Genomic DNA, 20,445 nt, shown 5'->3' with positions numbered 1-20,445 from the left:
CAGATTGATATAACATGTTCCTGTTAAGTGTTTGTTTCTCTGTGACTCAATCCTTAAAATACATAAATCTTATATTACTAAAATACTAAATCTTCCTTTGAGAAATTTGATAAGAATTTTTCCAAAGTAAGATAATTTCTAATTTTCCATTCCACTTGTTTTCTAATTTGAAAACTAAAATATATGCAACTCTTTTCTATTCTTTTTCCTACATAGACCTTTATTGTGGTAGAAGATTTATTAGTTTTCATAATTTGAAGGACTAATAAGAAATGCAATATTTACTTAACATCAGTAAATAATAACATTACATGCATGAAGCTGCTAAACTTCCCACTTACCTCTCTTCCAGAAATCAATATGCAGAGCAAGGACACAATCATATGCATCAGATTTCTCTTGTGGTTTCTTTTCCTCTGTGTGCTTATCAAGAAGTCATACACTGAAGAAGACGTCATAATTACAACCAGGAATGGAAGAGTCAGAGGAATGGACTTGCCAGTTCTTGGTGGAACAGTAACAGCATTTCTTGGAATTCCCTATGCACAACCACCTCTTGGTAGACTTCGATTCAAAAAGCCACAGTCTCTGACAAAGTGGTCTGATATTTGGAATGCCACAAAATATGCAAACACTTGCTATCAGAACACAGATCAGAGTTTCCCAGGCTTCATTGGATCAGAAATGTGGAACCCAAACACAGACCTTAGTGAAGACTGCCTATATCTAAATGTATGGACTCCAGTGCCTAAACCCAAAAATGCCACTGTAATGGTATGGATCTATGGTGGTGGTTTTCAAACTGGAACATCATCTTTACAAGTTTATGATGGCAAGTTTTTGGCTCGGGTGGAAAGAGTTATTGTAGTGTCGATGAACTATAGGGTGGGTGCCCTAGGATTCTTAGCTTTACCAGGAAATCATGAGGCACCAGGGAACATGGGCTTATTTGATCAACAATTGGCACTTCAGTGGGTCCAAAAAAATATAGCAGCCTTTGGTGGAAATCCTAAAAGTATAACTCTCTTTGGTGAAAGTGCAGGAGCAGCTTCTGTTAGCTTTCATTTACTTTCTCCTAGAAGCCACCCATTTTTCACCAGGGCCATTCTGCAGAGTGGATCTTCTAATGCTCCTTGGGCAGTAATGTCTGTCTATGAAGCTAGAAACAGAACATTAACCTTAGCTAAGTTTCTTGGTTGCTCAAGAGAAAATGAGACTGAGATAATTAAATGCCTTCAAAATAAAGATCCCCAGGAAATTCTTCTGAATGAAGTATTTGTTGTGCCCTATGAGTCTCTCTTGTCAGTAAATTTTGGCCCAACAGTGGATGGTGATTTTCTCACTGACATGCCAGACACGCTACTCCAGCTTGGACAATTCAAAAAAACCCAGATCATGGTGGGTGTTAATAAAGATGAAGGAACAGCTTTTTTGGTATATGGTGCACCTGGGTTCAGCAAAGATAACAACAGCATCATAACTAGAAAACAATTTCAAGAAGGTTTAAAAATATTTTTTCCAGGAGTGAGTGACTTTGGAAAAGAATCAATCCTTTTCCATTATACAGATTGGCTAGATGACCAGAGACCTGAACATTACCGGGAGGCCTTAGATGATGTTGTTGGGGATTACAATATCATATGCCCTGCGTTGGAGTTCACCAGAAAATTCTCAGAAATGGGAAATAATGCCTTTTTCTACTACTTTGAACATCGATCCTCCAAACTTCCTTGGCCAGAATGGATGGGAGTGATGCATGGTTATGAAATTGAGTTTGTCTTTGGTTTACCCCTGGAAAGAAGAATCAACTACACAAAAGCTGAAGAAATTTTGAGTAGATCCATAATGAAACGCTGGGCAAATTTTGCAAAATATGGGTAAGTGCTGGTTTTGTAATTGTTCTTTAGGGTTTGTTTTGTTTGGTCTTGAGTGTAGACTTCATTAAAAGCACAGATGAGATATAATTTCTTATTTTCTTTTCACCTATGCTGGCTTTACTTTTTATACATAGTGAATTTCAATATCTTGTGTTAGAAGTGCTTAAAAACCCTCACATAACCTTTAGGGAAAAAATTTTCTGATTTCATCTCCAAAATCTGCAAAGTATTTAACCATATTAGCCTAATATCCTACATAAATCTGTGTTTGTTTACCTTGGAAACTCTACTGTGATCGTGGTTTTTAACCTCCAAGTTTACAATGTTCACAAGCTTAGGAAAGAGTGGGAATATATCTTCTCTTCTTGCTGTTATGCAGTGGTATAGTGGTCCTTGATACATCAGGAAACACATATCTGCTCCTGAAAAGGAAAGGGCAAAATGGTGATGGATGGAGTTGGATTTTAGATTGCCCAAAATGCAGAGTTTGCCATTTTATGATTTATTTTTCTAAAAGTTTGTTCAGTGTTCTCTAGTTACTCGGGCTACCCAGGAGTTATGAGGGCCCTCTTGTTCGGCTAAGCAGTTCTCTAAGCAGTCATATGAATGACATTAGATAATTGGAGAAATTATAAAAATACACACATTCCCTTATTTGTTATATATGTTATATATATATGTATGTATGTATATTATTTATGTATGCATGTATGTATATGGATAAACAAAAAAAACCAAACCATTGCCGTTGAGTCAATTCTGACTCATAGCGACCCTATAGGACAGAGTAGAACTGCCCCACAGAGTTTCCAAGGAGTGCCTGGTGGATTTGAACTGCCAAACTTTAGGTTAGCAGCCATAGCACTTAACCACTACGTCACCAGGGTTTCCATATATATGGATATATTTTCTAAATGTGTGTATGTAGAAAGTTTTTGTTTGTTCGTTTCTTTTTAATTCCCACTATACTTGTCAACCAAAAATGAATTTTATATATTGGAGTAATTTCTGGGGTTGTGAATAATGAAAAAAAAAGAAAAGAAATTTGAGCATCTATTTTTTAAAAGGAGTGCTTACAGAAGCTCACAATTTGATTGATGAATTAATCCAATCTGTCATACACTCTTCAATAATTGAAAAATATGTTGACAGTAATGTTATTGTTTTGGGATTTTCTTTCTGCCCTCCATTCCTACTTCATTGTATTCCATGTTATTACATGTGTCTGTCTACAATACAACTTCCATGATTCTTCTCAAAATCTTTTAATACGTGTCTACTGTATATAAAGTTAAAATTCTTCCACTTGGCATTAAAGTTTCTCTACAAGAAACTATCCCTGCAAGAAAAGAAATAGACCATTCCTGGAGCAACTCAGAGATCAGCAGAACTGTTGGAAGATGAATGAGAAGTGAGGCCTTCTTGGTTTCTGAGGGTGGGGCCACTATCTTCTGGATTTCAAAGGTTGGAACCACAGCCTCCTACGTCTCAAAGATTCAGATATTCACCAACTCAGTTTGGAAGTGTGGAGCTGCTGTTAAGATGTGTGAGGGGGCTGGGGCCACCACCCAAAACAGGGTGCAGGGGCGCCATGCCCAAAGGGAAGAAGAATGGGGCCTGCTGGGGCTGAGGAGGTGAGGTCACCACTCAGATGGACTAGGAGAATGGGGACACCTAAAGCTGAGGGACCAGAGTTGCTGTCCCAGAGGGCCTGGAAGGTGGAGCTGAAGCCCAGGGCTGAGTGGCCTCCACCCAGAATCCAGAGAGCATGGCCAGCACTCAAAGTCTGTAGGGCAAGGCCATTGCCCAGATGGTCTCAGTATAGGCAGGATTATTTTCAAGTCTTGAGTGCTAATGTAATTTGTTCTGCTGGGTTTTAGACTTGCTTAGTGCCTGTTATCCCTTCTTTCCCTCCAGTTTCTCCCATTTGTAATGGAAATGCCTACCTTGTACCTGTTCTACCCTTGTACTTTGGAAAAGATAACTTACATTGTAGATTTTACAGGGTCACAGATAAAGAGGAATTTTGCTCCAGGATGGAATACTTCTAAACTTTCACTCATATTTCTTTAGGTAATTCAGAAGATGAGATTTTGGACTTGGAGTTGTTTTAAGACTTACGTGATGAGGTGAATGTGTTTTGCATGTGGAAAGGAGATGAATTTGGGGGGGCCAAAGGGTGGAATGTTATGGGTTGAATTGTGTCCCTAAAAAATATATGTGTTGTAAATCCTAACCTTTATGCCTATGGTTATAATCCCATTTGGGAATGGGTTGTCTTTCTCATGTTAATGAGTCAAGATTAGTGTAGGGTGTATCTTGAGTCAATCTCTTTTGAGATATAAAAGAGATTAAACAAGTGAGCAGAGGAGAGATGGAGTACGATAGATGCCAAGGCACTTGGAGCTCTCCAGGGAACCAGGAAGCAGAAGCTGAAGAAACAAGGACCTTCCTCCAGAGCTGAAGAGAGAGAAAGCCTTCCCCTAGATCTGGTGCTCTGAATTTGGACTTCTAGCCTCCTAAACTGTGAGAAAAGAAAGCCATCATTTGTGGTATTTCTGTTACAGCAGCACTAGGTAACTAAACAGTAAGTGATTTTTTCTGCTTTTTACAGCCCAGATTTGCACGATTTAACAGAGATAATATGTGTTGAGAATTGACTTGATGGCAAATGTAGTGATAATCTGCTGGTGTGCATTATCCTTTTTCACAGTATACCTATGAATACCAGAACTCCATCTAACTACATACACGATGTGCTAACCCTGTTGTTCTCAAAGGAGTGATTTTGGCCCCCTCTCCAGGCGATAGTCAGCAATATACAGCAGATGCCAGAAATACTGCTAAGCATCCCAAGATGCACAAGACAGTCCCCCACAACAAATGATTAATCAGTCCAAAATGTCAATAATGCCAAAGTTGAGAAACCCTGGTAGGTTTTCTACTTCCACCAACCCAAAAGCAATAAATTAAGAAAGTAAAAAAGTAGAACACGGAGCTGTAATTAACATCCGGGAAAATGAGTGTTCAAGTGCGTGATTCATAAAATGTTTTAATAATTTTTGATCTTAAACAGTAAGCCCATGTGTATTATTTATGAATTTTGTTGGAATACAATTTATATATAGTAAAATGCAAACACTTTAAGCATACAGATCAGCAAGTTTTGATGAGCATGTACAACCCAAACATACTACCACCCTATTCAAGATATAAGAATTCCATTGCCTCAGAAAATTTTCTCCGGCCTCTGCATTCAGTACCCCTTTACTCCCCATTCCCAGTCAGCCAAGGATTATATTTCTATCATTATAGATTAGTTTTGTTTTTTCTAGACCTTCATATTACTGGAATGATATAGAATATACTCTTGTATCTGACTTCTTTTGCTTGTTGTTGCTGTTGTTAGGTGCCCTTGAATTGGTTCTGATTCATAGCAGCCCCATATGCAACAGAATGAAACACTGCCCTGTCCTGTACCCATTCTCACAATCGCTGCTACACTTGAGCCCATTGTTGCAACCACTGTGTCAATGCATCTCGTTGAAGGTCTTCCTTTTTTTTTTGCTGAATGTCTATTTTACCAAGCATGATGTCCTCCCCCTGGAACTGGTCCATCCTGATAATATGTCCAAAGTACGTGAGACGAAATTTTGACATCCTTGCTTTCTAAGAAGCATTCTGGCAGTACTTCTTCCAAGACAGGTTTGTTTGCTCTTCTAAGGAGCATTCTGGCTGTACTTCTTCTAAGACAGGTTTGTTATGTTCTTCGCCAACAAAATAATTCCTGATTTGCTTAGCATAACATATTTGTGTTTCATCTGTGTCATTGCATGTATCAGTTTATAACGAAAGCAATGAACCTGTTGCGATAGAGTCAATTCTGACTCAGGGAGTCTCCATTTGCTACAGAGTAGAACTTCCATAAGGTTTTCTTGTCTGTGATTTTTACAGAAGCAGATCCTTAAGCCTTTCTTCTGTGGTGCTATTGGGTAAGTTCAAACTGCCAACCTTTAGATTAGTAGTTGAGCGCAAACCATTTGCACTACCCAGGGAACATATCAGTATTTTAATTGCTATTAATTGCTAAGTACTATTTCCATCGAAGTTGTAAAGGATTTCATTTTACTTGGATCCACAATCAACAGCCATGGAAGCAGCAGTCAAGAAATCAAAAGACATATTGCATTAGGCAAATCTGCTGCAAAAGACATCTTTAAAGTGTTCAAAAGCAAAGATGTCACTTTGAGGACTAAGGTGGGCCCGACTCAAGCCATGATATTTTCAATCACCTCATATGCATGCAAAAGCTGTGCCATGAATAAGGAAGACTAAAGAAGAATTGATGACCTTGAATTATGGCGTTGATGAAGAATATTGAATATACAATGGACTGCCAGAAGAATGAACAAGTCTGTCTTGGAAGAAATACTGCGAGGGTGCTTCCTGGAAGCTAGGATGGTGAGACTTCATCTCATGTACTTAGGACATGTTATCAGGAGGGACTATTCCCTGGAGAAGGACATCATTGGTAAGGTGGAGGGTCAGCAAAAGAGGAAGACCCTCAATGAGATGGACTGACACAGTGGCTGTAGCAATGGGATCAAACATAGCAACAATTGTGAGAACGGCACAGGACGGGGTAGGGCTTCATTCTGTTGTGCATAGGGTCACTATGAGTCCGAACACCTCCATTGGCCGGATTTGCCAGAGTTTGTTTATATATTCACTTATTGATAGGCCTTTAGGTTGCTTTCTGCTTGGGGATACTTTGAATAAAGTTTTTCTTAATAGCCTTGTACCAATCTTTTGTTGATACATGTTTTTACTTCTTTTGGGTAAATAACTAGGAAAGGAAGTACTGGGACTTATGGTAAGTGTATGCTTAATTTTGTAAGAAACTGTCAAACTATGTTCTGTATTAGCTGAGAATTTTACACTCCCAGTAGCAACATTTGAAAGCCTCAGTTGATTCACAGCCTCAGTGACACTTGGAATTGTCAGACTTTTTAAATTTTAGCAATTTTACTTAGTGTGTAGTGTATCATAATGTGGTTTTACTCTGCCTTTCTCTGATGACTAATGATGTTGGACATCTATTCATATGCTTATTGATCATTTATCTTCTAATGTGAAGTGCCTGTTTAAGTCTTTTATATTTTTTTAAATAGGGTTTTTACTTCCCATTAAAATTTAAAGGTTCTTTATATATTCAGGATGTAAGTTCCATATATTGTGAAATTTGTCTCCCGATATGAAGCCTAGCTTTTGTATTTTCACATTGATTTTTTAATGTTCTAATATATTGAAGAGCAGATTTTAAAAATTTTGATGAAATCTAATCCATTAATTTTTTATGATTGTTGCTTTCTGTGTTCTATGTAAGAAATCTGTCTATCCCAAAATTTGTGAAGATTTTTTTTTTTTCTGTATTTTCTTCCAGAAGCTTTAGAGTTTTAGTTTTTGTGTTTTGGTGCATAATCCATTTGAATTATTGCTCATGTACGTTGTAAAGTAGGGGTCAAGGTCCATTTTTTTTTTCCATCTAAGTATCCATATATTCCAAAATTATTTGTTGAAACACTATCATTTCCTCATTGAATTACCCTGACAACTTTATCGAAAATCAATTGATCATATGTATGTAGATCTATTTGAGGACTCTGTTCTGTTCCACTGATTGATCTAATATCTATTCTTAAGCCAATCTCAGAGTGTCTTCAGTAGTGTACTTTAGAGTATGTTTTGGCCTCAGCTTAAAGGAATTCATTTTGTTTCCCTTTTCAAAGCTATGATGTCTATTTTAGGTTTACATTTCCAAACAAATTTCGAATTGGCTTCTCAGATTCTTTAAAAATCCTGTAGTGTATTAAAATTATTGATAAATTTGGGAAGAATGGTCATCTTAATATTTCTGGTTTTCAAATTCATGATCATGATATGTTGTTCCTTTTATTTTGCTGTTTTTTAGTTTCTTAAACTGTCTAGAATTTTATGTGCAGAAGTCTTGCATATGTTTACTTAAGTTTAATCCTAAGAGTTTTATGTATTTTAAAATTTCATTTTCTGACTGTTTTTACTAGTGTGAGAAGTGCAGTTGAGTTTTACATTGACCTTGTACCAGGTAACCTTGCTAAATTCACTTATTGATTTTAGTCACATCTGGAGATTTACTCAGGTTCATTACACTGAAAACAAAACAAAAAGTTAATTGTGGCAACAGATTTGCTTCTTCCTTTTCAATCTTTATGTTTGTTACCATTGTTGTTTTTATTATTTTGCTGTTGGTTCTGCTATTATAAAAAAAAATATACTATCTAGGAATTCAAGCCCATCCTTTTATTTTCAACTTAATGATATTTTAAAAACTCCTGCCTTATAATCGGAGTGATCAGTCCATTTGACATATAACGTAGTTGTTGATTTGGTTGTGTTTAAGTGTCCAACATTGACTTTTTTTTTAATTTATCTTTTCTATTTCTTCTTTATAGCTTTTTTTTTTTGCATCCACTGACTTTTTTTTTTTTAGTATTCCATTTTTTATGTAGACTTTTTAGGTTTTCCATTAATTTTTTTTTCAATGCTTGCTCTAGGGCTAACTATATGCTTCCTTAAATTATAAGAGTATACTCCTGAGTTAATATTAAAAAATGAGTTGATATTGAACTTCATATTTCACACTTGAAACTTTCTATTTTCTTCTTCAGAGTTCAAGCTTCCCATTTTTTACTTCACTCATACCATTTCAGAAATGTAAGGAACTTAAGACAATATAAATCCCATGCATTCACCACCATGATTTTTTATATGTTTACATTGACAAATAATATAAATTCGACCTTAAAATATCATATGTTTACATTGACAAATAATATAAATTCGACCTTAAAATATTATTGGCTTTAAATAGTTTGTTGTATTTTGTAATTTAGGGAGAGAAAAAAAACAGTACTTTATTTTTATCCATGTTTACCATTTCCATTTTTTTTTTTTTTTTTTAATTTTATTAATTCCTGAGATAGTAATTTCTTTCTGCATTATTTCCCTTCATGCTAAAGAATATTCTTTAGGAATTCTCATTGTGCAGATCGGCTAGTTAGAAATTTTCTCAGCTTTCTTTTATTTAAAATGGCTTCAATTTTAAAGGATATTATATTAAGAATAAAGAATTCTGAGATAGCTCCCTCCCTTAATCAGTTTAAAGATGTTCTCTATTATCTTTTTGTCTCTACTATTTATATATATATATATTTCCCCTTCTGGTTAATTTCAAGATTATCTATTTTTGGTTTTCAACACACTATCATTGTAAAGGTGTGATTTATTTGTATTTTTCTTATTCTTATCTAGGTTTCACTGAGGTTGTTGCCTCTGTAAATTGATATTTTATGTAAAATATTGGAAATTTCTGGCGAGTATTTCTCCATTTTTTTTTTTTTTTCTGCCCCACTCTCACGATTATTTCCTACTTGCATGCTCTTGTTTTCGTTGTGTGCCCTCAAGTCAATTCCAACTCCTAGCGACCTTATTGGACAGAATAGAACTGCCCCATAGGGTTTCCTAGACTGTAATCCTTAAAGGTATCACCAGGTCTTTTCTCCCATGCAGCAGATGGTGAGTATGAAACACTGACATTTTGGTTAGCACCTGACCATTCATTGTACAACCATGCTAGACTGTTTAATATTATTTCACAGATCACTGAGATTCTGTTCGTTTTTCTTCAATTGTGTTCCTGTTTTTCAGATTATTGATTTGTCTTAATGCTCACTGACTCTTTTTTGTACTTTCTCCAATCTGTGATTAAGCTTATCCAGGGATTTTTTTCTTTTTTTATTTCACTTAGCTTAGATTTCAGATCTAAAATTTCCTTTTTTTTTTTTTTTTTATTAAATAGTTTATATTTTTCTGCTAAGAGGCCCTCCTAGCCCTGCAGCATTTTCTCTGTGGTCAGCTTCTCATATTCCATTTTGTATTTATGCACCCTAGACCTCAGCCAAAATTCTACGGGGAACCCCTGCAGTGAATTCTAGTTCACACTATTTGCCTAGCTCCGTCTTCTCTGGGATTGTGCCCTGCAGATTTCAGTTTCTTTAGTAGTCCGGAGTTCTGATTTCTGTCTCAGAAGCTCAGTGGTGCTATCGTTCTCTTCTTAGGCTTAAACTTTTTGTACTTTAAACAAGAAATTATCTCCAAGTAAAGAGCCACAGTAAGCATGGGACTTACTTAGGAGTTTCTGTTCTCTCAAAGATTATTGGCTTGTGCTGTTAGCTAGTGCATGGAATTCATTCTCTTGTTTGTTTTGTCCAGTTCTATAATTGTTTATGGTGGGAGGGGTAATCTAGTGTCAGTCACTCCATCATGGATAGAAAGTTGAAGGCTTACATCCTCATTCGTATTTTAAGGAAATTTAAACTCTTAGATTTCTCATTCCATTGTAAAGAACTCATTTATTTTTAGTTACTTTTAAAGTTTATCAATCTCCAACATGTATGAAAAACTTTTAAAGCTGGCTTATTATTAAAAAAAAAAATCTATGAGAACACTAAAGGATGTTAAAATATGAAATCTTCAGTTGCAGTGTTTATGATTCCTAACAAAATAGATGCCACAATATAATTTAGGACTTTGCTGATTGGAATTACTATCTCTCTATATATTTTTTGTTCCTGTTATGCTCCCAATTCATTTATAAACATGAAGTTGAAACTTTACCCAGATTACACACAGACCTCTAAGTGAACTGTATCTAATATCCTATAATAATATAAGTTGAATTATCAGTACAACGTATACATGCACCAGTTACTTATTGAAGCAAGAATCTGAGGGCTAACAAATTAAATTAAGCAGCATTTATGATATATGGCCAGCAATATACCAGTGATATAGGAAATAGGTGTAAACAATTTAGTTGGTTTATCAGAGTGACCAGAACAGCAAAGGATGGAAAATGGGCCAAATACAATTATTAACATAACATAAAATAGAAGCAATCAAAAAACCAAACCCACTGCCGTTGAGTCGATTCTGACTCATAGCGACCCTATAGAACAGAGTAAAACTACCCCATAGAGCTTCCAAGGAGCACCTGGTGGATTTGAACTTCTGATCTCTTGGTTAGCAGCTGTAGCACTTAACCACTACACCACCAGGGTTTCCGTAAAATAGAGGAGGATCATTAATGTAGGACTTCTCAAGTAGCTCCCTGCTGTTGCAGAGCATCTTTGTTTTACTTTATCCTCCTTGGATCCTGTCTTCAGAGTTTTCAGTGTACAACATCAAGAGGAATCATTCACATTGCAGTTACATAGTCTTCCACATGGTATGTACAGCCCAGAATGTGTCCAGTGTTACTCTTTCCACAGATCCTTCATATACATAATCTTAAGCAAGTTGCTTAAACTTCCACTACATCTTTTTTTTTTTTTTTTTTCCTGATCTGTAAAATGGGGAATACGAAGATACCTACTTCATAAGACTGCTGTGAAGATTAAAAAGTACTATCTGTGAAAATTGCCAGCCAAGCATCTGGTGCTATAAACTACTATTAATATTAGCTATGCTTTTTATTCTTTTAATCAGTTCATTCTCATGTGCTTATCATTGACAGGTCATTATATTCTTCCTCTCTATTAAAAAAATCAATATTTCCCATACCAGGCATAAAGCTACTTCAATTTGACCTCACCCAAGATTAAACTTGGTTCCCCCCAAAAACATACAGTTGTTCAATGTTCTTACTCAAAACCGATTAATTAATCAATTAAATTTTCAAACAAAGTAAGCTTCAAAACTGAGGCAATTAACTTCCTTCTATCTGTTTGCTGCCAATTTTTTATTCATGGTCTCTCCAAAGTGGGGAATGTTTCCTATTGCTTTTTAATGGATATGACACAAGTCACTTTTATTCTGACCCTGTTTTGATACCATAAAACCAAAAAGTTAGTAAACAAAGTTTTTTAAGTGTAAATAACCTCACAGCATGTGTGCTGCTATTCTCATGTATTTTATTTATTTATTTATTATCTCCTTACACTTTAAGAAGCTTTAACACATTAGAATAATTTATTAATTTGGCACAAAAAAATATATTACTAAACTTTTCACTTCCATGGTTCAATGATCTGTAAAAAGTAAATAAGAAAAGCTCTTGACTTTTATACTGAGGAGTGAGTTTAAATTAAATGTTAAGTCATATTTTCTTAGTGCACAAGATTTTTTGAAATAATTAGGACACTTTTAAAATATGCATGTTTTTGTGTACTAATTTGCAATTGTAATAATTAAAAATTACAGATCTGACAGATTTCAAAAGCAATGGACTTTGTTTCTGATTTGGAATATAAAAATACAGGTAATTACATGTATTTTTATATTCCAAATCAGGGTGGTTACTTCATATAGCCATAACTTTATTTTTCATATTATAAGGAATGCACTCAATAATAACGCATTCCAACATTATCAGTGTGAAAACTGATTTAATAATGCTTTGTATTTAGTGAATATGACTATCTGGTTTTCTTATATGTCATAAAAAATAATTCAAATAACAATATTTCATCTCTAGTTATTTTCCAAATGGGTATATTTTCTTTGTGTGCTCTTTCTTTTCTTCTGAAATATTTTGTTTTTAAACAGCAGTAGAAAAACTAGGCAAAAAGTCAGAGAGATTGTGAGTGGAGAACTAGTGCTACTTCATTCTATATCTCTGTATAGAACTTTTGCATGTATCTGCAGCAGTGGTTAAGAGCTATAGCTGCTAAACAAAAGATTGGCAGTTCATATCAACGGACCATTCCTTGGAAACCCTAGGGAACAGTTCTACTCTGTCCTATAGGGTTGCTATGAGTGAGAATCAACTCTACAGCAAGGAGTTGTACTCTACTCATTACATTTATGCAAATCTCTTGATTAAGAAATTCGTTATCAAATTATACTTGAATTTATTCTGTATTATATTTATCAATTTATAAAATAAATTTTCCAGAACTTCACTATAACACACTGCATAAGAAATGTCTTTAATACACCAAAGAGAAATCAGTTAATGATGATTTTAACATGAACAGTACCATTCCAATGACAAGGAATGAAGTATATAGGTTCTAAAATTAGAGTGAAAAAATACTGAAAGGATGAGGTTATATAACATTTTCCAGATGAGAAATTGTGGTCCAGAGAAAAAAAGTGACAGTAGCTAAACAGTAATAGAGCAAAGATTAACTATGACTTAAGACTATTAACTTTCATTTCATTGTATTACCCATTCATCAGGCTGCCTTCACCGTGAATTATTGAAAGCAATCATTAAATATGATTAGGAAATGCATTTGGATGCAAACTTGTAATTTCAACATGTTAGCATGCTCATACCTGCGTGGTTAATGTTACAGAGTTAAGGGCAGAGAACAGACTAAAATTAGACATCATGACATACAGAGACAAGTTTAAGCTTGTAAAAGACTGTCATCTGGCCATCCAGTCCAATTATGATCAGGCTTATGATTAGATTCTCTGACAGATAATAGTTCATGTGGTTTGTAAAGTGGAGAAAAAACTTCTTACCCTCTGATTTCATAATTATTTATGGTACAATGTCATAATTAACCCAACTGGAACATTTTGATGACTTTGCAGAAGGGTCAGGACTCAAATCCCCATGGATTTATTTTATTGCTATCATGACAGCAACAGTGTTCTATCACTTCAGGTATTTTTCTACCTTAGGAAGTGAGGAGTTACACAACAATGAATAAAACAAAAAATGCCTACCTGCAGCGATCCTATAATTTACCTCAAGTTTAAACATAAATTAAGTATAAATGAAGGTTTAAAAAAACTGATATGTATTAGCATAACATATTTGAAAAGGAAGAACTACCATATGGGACAATTTAGAGTGTACATAAGATCACTTGTAAAACCATTTCAGAGTGCAGCAATATTTTACCATCAATGACAGTTGAATAAAATAGAGAAATCAGATCTTCCAAAGGGCGACATCTATGAAGATAGCTTCTAAGATTCGCTTGATCAGATATTTCAGAATACTCTATTACAGTGCAGTAAAGGAAAACAAATGCTTTCTTAGTAAAAATAAAGTCTCATTAAAATATGAAAATTCATATTCATAGGAAGCATTTACCTGGAGATGGCTTAGTTGATTTGTTCTCTATTTTTCCAAAAGTTTTCTGTATTTGTAAAAATTATAGTATTGAGTTCCACGCTTATATTTTAACTCCAGTCTGAAAATGAACTAATCAATCAGTTTTAAATTATTTTTTAAATGATAATTTCAGGCATACACATATAAATGTGTTGCTTCAAAAAACCTGTTAGATACAAAATAATAACTTTAAATATCACAAAATAACAAAACCCACCACCATGTGTCTGTCAGTTTGCCCTACTGTGGGGGCTTGCATGTTGCCGTGATGCTGGAAGTTATGCCACTGGTATTCAGATAACAGCAGGATCACCCACGGAGGACAGGTTTCAGCTGAGCTTCCAGACTAAGACAGACTAGGAAGAAGGACCAGGCAGTATACTTCTGAAAAGCATTAGCCAGTGAAAACCTTATGAATATCAGCAGAACATTGTCTGATATAGTGCTGGAAGATGAGCCCCCCAGGTTGGAAGGCACTCAAAAGATGACTGGGGAAGAGCTGCCTCCTCAAAGTAGAGCCGACCTTAATGACATGGATGGAGTAAAGCCTTCGAGACCTTCATTTGTTGATATGGCACGGCTCAAAATAAGAAGAAAAAGCTGCAAACATCCATTAATAATCGGAACCTGGAATGTACGAAGTATGAACCTAGGAAAATTGGAAATCGTCAAAAATGAAATGGAATACATAAACATCGATATCCTAGGCATTAGTGAGCTGAAATGGACTGGTATTGGCCATTTTGAATAGGACAATCTTATAGTCTACTATGCTGGGAATGAGAACTCAAAGAAGAATGGCATTGCATTCATCGTCAAAAAGAATGTTTCAAGATCTATCCTGAAGTTACAACGCTGTCAGTGATAGGATAATATCCATACGCCTACAAGGAAGACCAGTTAATATGACTATTATTCAAATTTACAGACTAACCACTAGGGCCAAAGATGAAGAAAAAGAAGATTTTTATCAGCTGCTGCAGTCTGAAATTGGTCAAACATGCAATCAGGATGCATTGATAATTACTGGTGATTGGAATGCAAAAGTTAAAAACAAAGAAGAAGGATCAGTAGTTAGAAAATATGGTCTTGGTGGTAGAAACAATGCTGGAGATTGAATGATAGAATTTTGCAATACCAACGACTTCTTCATTGCAAATACCCTCTTTCACCAACATAAACAGTGACTATACACATAAACCTCACTGGATGGAACACACAGAAATCAAATTGACTACATCTGTGGAAAGAGACGATGGAAAAGCTCAATATCATCAGTCAGGACAAGGCCAGGGGACAAGAGTGGAACAGACCATCAATTGCTCATATGGAAGTTCAAGCTGAAACTGAAGAAAATCAGAGCAAGTCCATGAGAGCCAAAATATGACCTTGAGTATATCCCACCTGAATTCAGAGACCATCTGAAGAATAGATTTGAGGCATTGACCACTAGTGACTGCAGACCAGAGGAGTTGTGGAATGACATCAAGGACACCATACATGAAGAAAGCAAGAGGTAATTGAAAAGACGAGAAAGAAAGAAAAGACCAAGATGAATGCCAGAGGAGACTCTGAAACGTGCTCTTGAATGTCTAGCAGCTAAAGCAAAAGGAAGAATTAACGAAGTAAAAGAACTGAACAGGAGATTTCGAAGGGTGGATCAAGAAGGCAAAGTTAAGTATTATAATAGCGTGTGCAAAGAGCTGGAGATGGAAAACCAAAAGGGAAGAACAGGTTTGGCATTTCTCAAGCTGAAAGAACTGAAGAAAAAATTCAAGCCTCGAGTTGCAATAGGGAAGGATTCCATGGGGAAAATATTAAACGATGCAGGAAGCATCAAAAGTAGATGGAAGGAATACACAGAGTCATTATACCAAAAAGAATTAGTTGATATTCAAGAATTTCGAGAGGTGTCATATGATCAGGAGCTGATGGTACTGAAGGAAGAAGCCTAAGCTGCTCTGAAGGCATTGGCAAAAAACAAAGCTCCAGGAATTGGTGGAATATCAGTTGAGATGTTTCAACAAACAGATGCAGCACTGGAGGTGCTCGCTCATCTATGCCAAGAAATATGGAAGACAGCTTCCTGGCCAACTGACTGAAAGAGATCCATATTTATGCCTATTCCCAAGAAAGGTGATTAATATCACACGCAAGCAAAATTTTGCTGAAGATCATTCAAAAATGCCTGCAGCAGTATATCGACAGGGAACTGCCAGAAATTCAGGCCAGTTTCAGAAGAGGACGTGGAACCAGGGATATCATTGCTGATGTCAGCTGGGTTCTGGCTGAAAGCAGAGAATACCAGAAGGAGGTTTACCTGTGTTTTATTGACTGTGCAAAGGCATTCAACTGTGTGGCTCATAACAAACTATGGATAACACTGCGAAGAATGGGAATTCCAGAACAGTTAATTGTGCTCATGAGGAACCTTTACATAGATCAAGAGGCATTTGTTTGGACAGAACAAGGGGATACTGATTGGCTGAAAGTCAGGAAAGGTGTGCATCAGGGTTGTATTCTTTCACCATACCTATTCAATCTGTATGCTGAGCAAATAATCCAAGAAGCTGGACTATATGAGGAAGAACGGGGTATCAGGATTGGAGGAAGATTCATTAACACCCCGCGTTATGCAGATAACACAACCTCTCTTGCTGAAAGTAAAGAGGACTTGAAGCACTTACTAATGAAGATCAAAGACCACAGCCTTCAGTATGGATTAAACCTCAACATAAAGAAAACAAAAATCCTCACAACTGGACCAATGAGCAACATCATGATAAATGGAGAAAAGATTGAAGTTGTCAAGGATTTCATTTTCCTTGGATCCACAATCAACAGCCATGGAAGCAGCAGTCAAAAAATCAAAAGACGCGTTGCATTGGGTAAATTTGCTGCAAAGGACCTCTTCAAAGTGTTGAAGACCAAATATGTCACCCTGAAGACTAACGTGCACCTGACCCAAACCATGGTATTTTCAATCGCCTCATATGCATGTGAAAGCTGAACAATGAATAAGGAAGACCGAAAGAATTGACGCCTTTGAATTGTGGTGTTGACGAAGAATATTGAATATACCATGGACTACCAATAGAATGAACAAATCTGTCTTAGAAGAAGTACAGCTAGAATGCTCCTTAGAGCAAGGATGATGAAACTGCATCTTACATACTTTGGACACGTTGTCAGGAGGGATCAGTCCCTGGAGAAGGACATCATGCTTGGCAGAGTACAGGGTCAGAGGAAAAGAGGAAGAGCCTCAACAAGGTGGATTGATGCAGTGGCTACAACAATGAGCTCAAGCATAACAATTGTAAGGATGGCGCAGGATGGGGCAGTGTTTCGTTCTGTTGTGCATAGGGTCGCTATGAGTTGGAACCAACTCAACAGCACCTAACAACAACAACAAAACTGAGTAACCAAATGTAACTTTGAGTGATTCACTGTAAAAATAAATACAATAAAATACTATGTTTTTTTCTGACTGTGCTATGTTCAGATATAATTAAAGTGTGTTTAGTCAGATTGATGCGTTCCAGAGAGCTATTCTGCTTATAATTTTTTCTTTCCTGTCAATAATACTCACGATCAAAGAACTAAAAGGCACAAGTCCACCCCTTTTCATTCCTGAATGTTATAATTTTGCCAGGATTCATTTATATTAATAAAATAGGTACTATTAACCTGATGAGATGGCCTATAGATTTATTATAAGTGAAATGTTAATATAACTTATTGATCGACCTTTATTTTGTAAAAGCAAGGGAGTTTTTGTCTTAAATTGAATTATATTTAGTGTTTTAAATTTTAACTTGGACACTCTAAGGACTGATTAGAAATAACATTTGTTTTATGACTAGAATTAAAAATTGTACTCAAAAATATATTTTGTTTAATAAACCATTATAAAGCAAAATAATAAATCAATGATGTCTGGTATGATAGAATTTCAGGTTTTGAATAAATGCACTAATACCAGTCATGCTTTTTCTGGTTTGACAAAGTTTCTGGAACCATGGAAATTGCACCTTTTATCAAACTCCTTGAAATAAAAATTCACAATATTTACAGAGACTTTGCTATACACAAACAGAAAAATTTGTATGGTTGTGTTGGCTGTTATGGTGATATGCTAATTGATTCATCCATGCATTTATTCAACAAATATTTTTGTAAGTCTGTATCACCAAGCATTACCTAGGTGATGAAGATACAACAGTGAACAACACAGAAAAAGAGAAGGGGGCAACAAACAACAACAACAAAACAATGAAAAAAATTAACCTCAGAGAATATCTCTTCCTTCAAGGATCTTACTATCTAATAGAAATAAGACAATAAACAAATAGATATATAATATTTCTGGTAGTGATGAGACTTCTGAAGAAAAATATTAAGTAGAATTAGAAACACAGATCATGTAACGTGGTGGAATATAATAACACTTTTAGGATAGTCATGAAAAATCTCTGACAAGCTTATATTAGGGTAGTCCAAAACCAAAAAAACCCACTGCTGTTGAGTCGAATCCGACTCATAGCAACTCTATAGGACAGAGTAGAACTGCCCCATAGAGTTTCCAAGGAGGTGGACGTAGCAGAGTAAATTATGTGGATATCTGGGGAAAAGTTTTCTCAGAAGAGAGAAAAGCAAGGACAAAAGCCCTAAGACTAAAGTGCTTAGCATGTTGAAGAAACAGAAAGAAAGCCAGCTGGCTGGAAGAGTGTATGTGAGGGGAAAGTGGTCGGAGGCAAGATGTGAGAAGTACGGGGGCCACATTATATAGAATTTTGTTTCGTTAAGTCTTTGAATCTATTATGAGTAAAACGATCAGCTGTGAGATACCTGGAGCAGTTGAGTTGCATGAATGTGACTTAAACTGTATAATGATTTCTCTGACTCATGTGTGGAAAACAGACTGCTGAAACATAAGGGTGGAAGCAGAAGGAACAGCTAGAAGGTTATAGCAGCAATCCAGGTGAGGAATGATAATGATGTCTTAGGTTAGATGTGAAAGGAATGAAATGCCCACTTCCCAGATATATTTTGAATGAAGATGTGACAGGATTTGCCGATAAACTGGACATGGGATCTGAGAGAATAAATGGAGAGAAGGATGTTCTGAGTTTGCTGACCTGATCCCCCAGAATAATAGAGGTGTCATTTTCTCAGATAGGGATGACTCTGGGAGGACATGACAGGGATAGTGTAATCAAAAGTGCCATTTAAACATCTTAAGTTTAAGGTGCCTATTTTGCATCTATGTGGAGAAGTATAACAGTTATTCAGAGACAGAAGCTTGGAATTCAAGGGAGAAGTAGGGATTGAAGATATAAATTTGGTATTAACCAGCATGAAGATGGTATTTCTAACAATGCAGCAGGATTATATCATTTATGGAGATCATACGTAGAAAAGATGTTTGAGTGCATCAAGGTTCAAAGTTAGCAGAAGAAAGAGGAAGCATCAAAAAAGGATACATAGCCAGTGAGATGGAAAAACAGCTAGGAAATGGAGGCATATCCCAAGGCCAAATGAAGGAAGTGTTTCTAGGAGAGAATGAAGATCTGTATCGAGTATGGAATGAGTACAATGAAAACTATATGAAATTGTGTGTAATTGTCTCTGGCTTTAGAAATATGAGGATTATTAAAGACACTGATGTGTGATTTTTTTTTAATTTTTATTGTGCTTTCAGTGAAAGTTTATAAATCAAGTCAGTTCTCCCATACAAAGATTTATATACACCCTGCTGTATATTCCTAGTTGCTTTCCCCCTAATGAGACAGCACACTGCTTCCCTCCACTCTCTCTTTTCATGTCTATTCTGTATGCTTCTGACCCCCTCTGCCCTCTGATCACCCCTCCAGAGAGAAGATGCCAACATAGTCTCATCTGTCTACTTGATCCAAGAAGCTCATTCTTCACCAGTATCATTTTCTATCCTATTGTCCAGTCCAATCCCTGTCCGGAGAGTTGGCTTTGAGAATGGTTCCTGTCTTGGGCTAACAAAAGGTCTGGGGACCATGACCACAGGGGTCCTTCTATTCTGAGTCAGATCATTAAGTCTGGTCTTTTCATGAGAATTTGGGGTCTGCATCCCACTGCTCTCCTGCTCCCTTAGGTGTTCTCTGTTGTGTTCCCTATCAGGGCAGTCATCAGTTGTAGCTGGGCACCATCTAGTTCTTCTGGTCTCAGGATGATGTAGTCTCTGGTTTAGATGGCCCTTTCTGTCTCTCGGGCTCATAATTACCTAGTGTGTTAGTGTTCTTCATTCTCCTCTGCTCCAGGTGGGTTGAGACCAATTGGTGCATCTTAGATAGCCGCTTGCTAGCATTTGAGACCCAGACGCCACTCTCCAAAGTGGGATGCAGAATGTTTTCTTAATAGATT

The 20,445-nt window shown here is 36.2% G+C and overlaps 1 protein-coding gene across 1 annotated transcript in view; it reads left to right on the top strand.

Annotated features, from left to right (window-relative positions):
- The window catches only part of BCHE (butyrylcholinesterase), a 101,144-nt gene that overhangs the window by 18,305 nt on the left and 62,394 nt on the right, over positions 1 to 20,445 (top strand). Inside the window, exon 2 of the mRNA XM_003416257.4 lies at positions 353 to 1,877. Coding sequence (XP_003416305.2) covers positions 353 to 1,877 — 1,525 coding nt within the window. The remainder of the gene's footprint in view (positions 1 to 352; positions 1,878 to 20,445) is intronic.

Source organism: Loxodonta africana, chromosome 23 (assembly GCF_030014295.1).
Source record: "Loxodonta africana isolate mLoxAfr1 chromosome 23, mLoxAfr1.hap2, whole genome shotgun sequence".
NCBI lineage: Eukaryota > Metazoa > Chordata > Mammalia > Proboscidea > Elephantidae > Loxodonta > Loxodonta africana.
The sequence above is the reverse complement of the archived record's forward strand: the minus strand, read 5'-3'. Positions and strand labels throughout refer to the sequence as shown.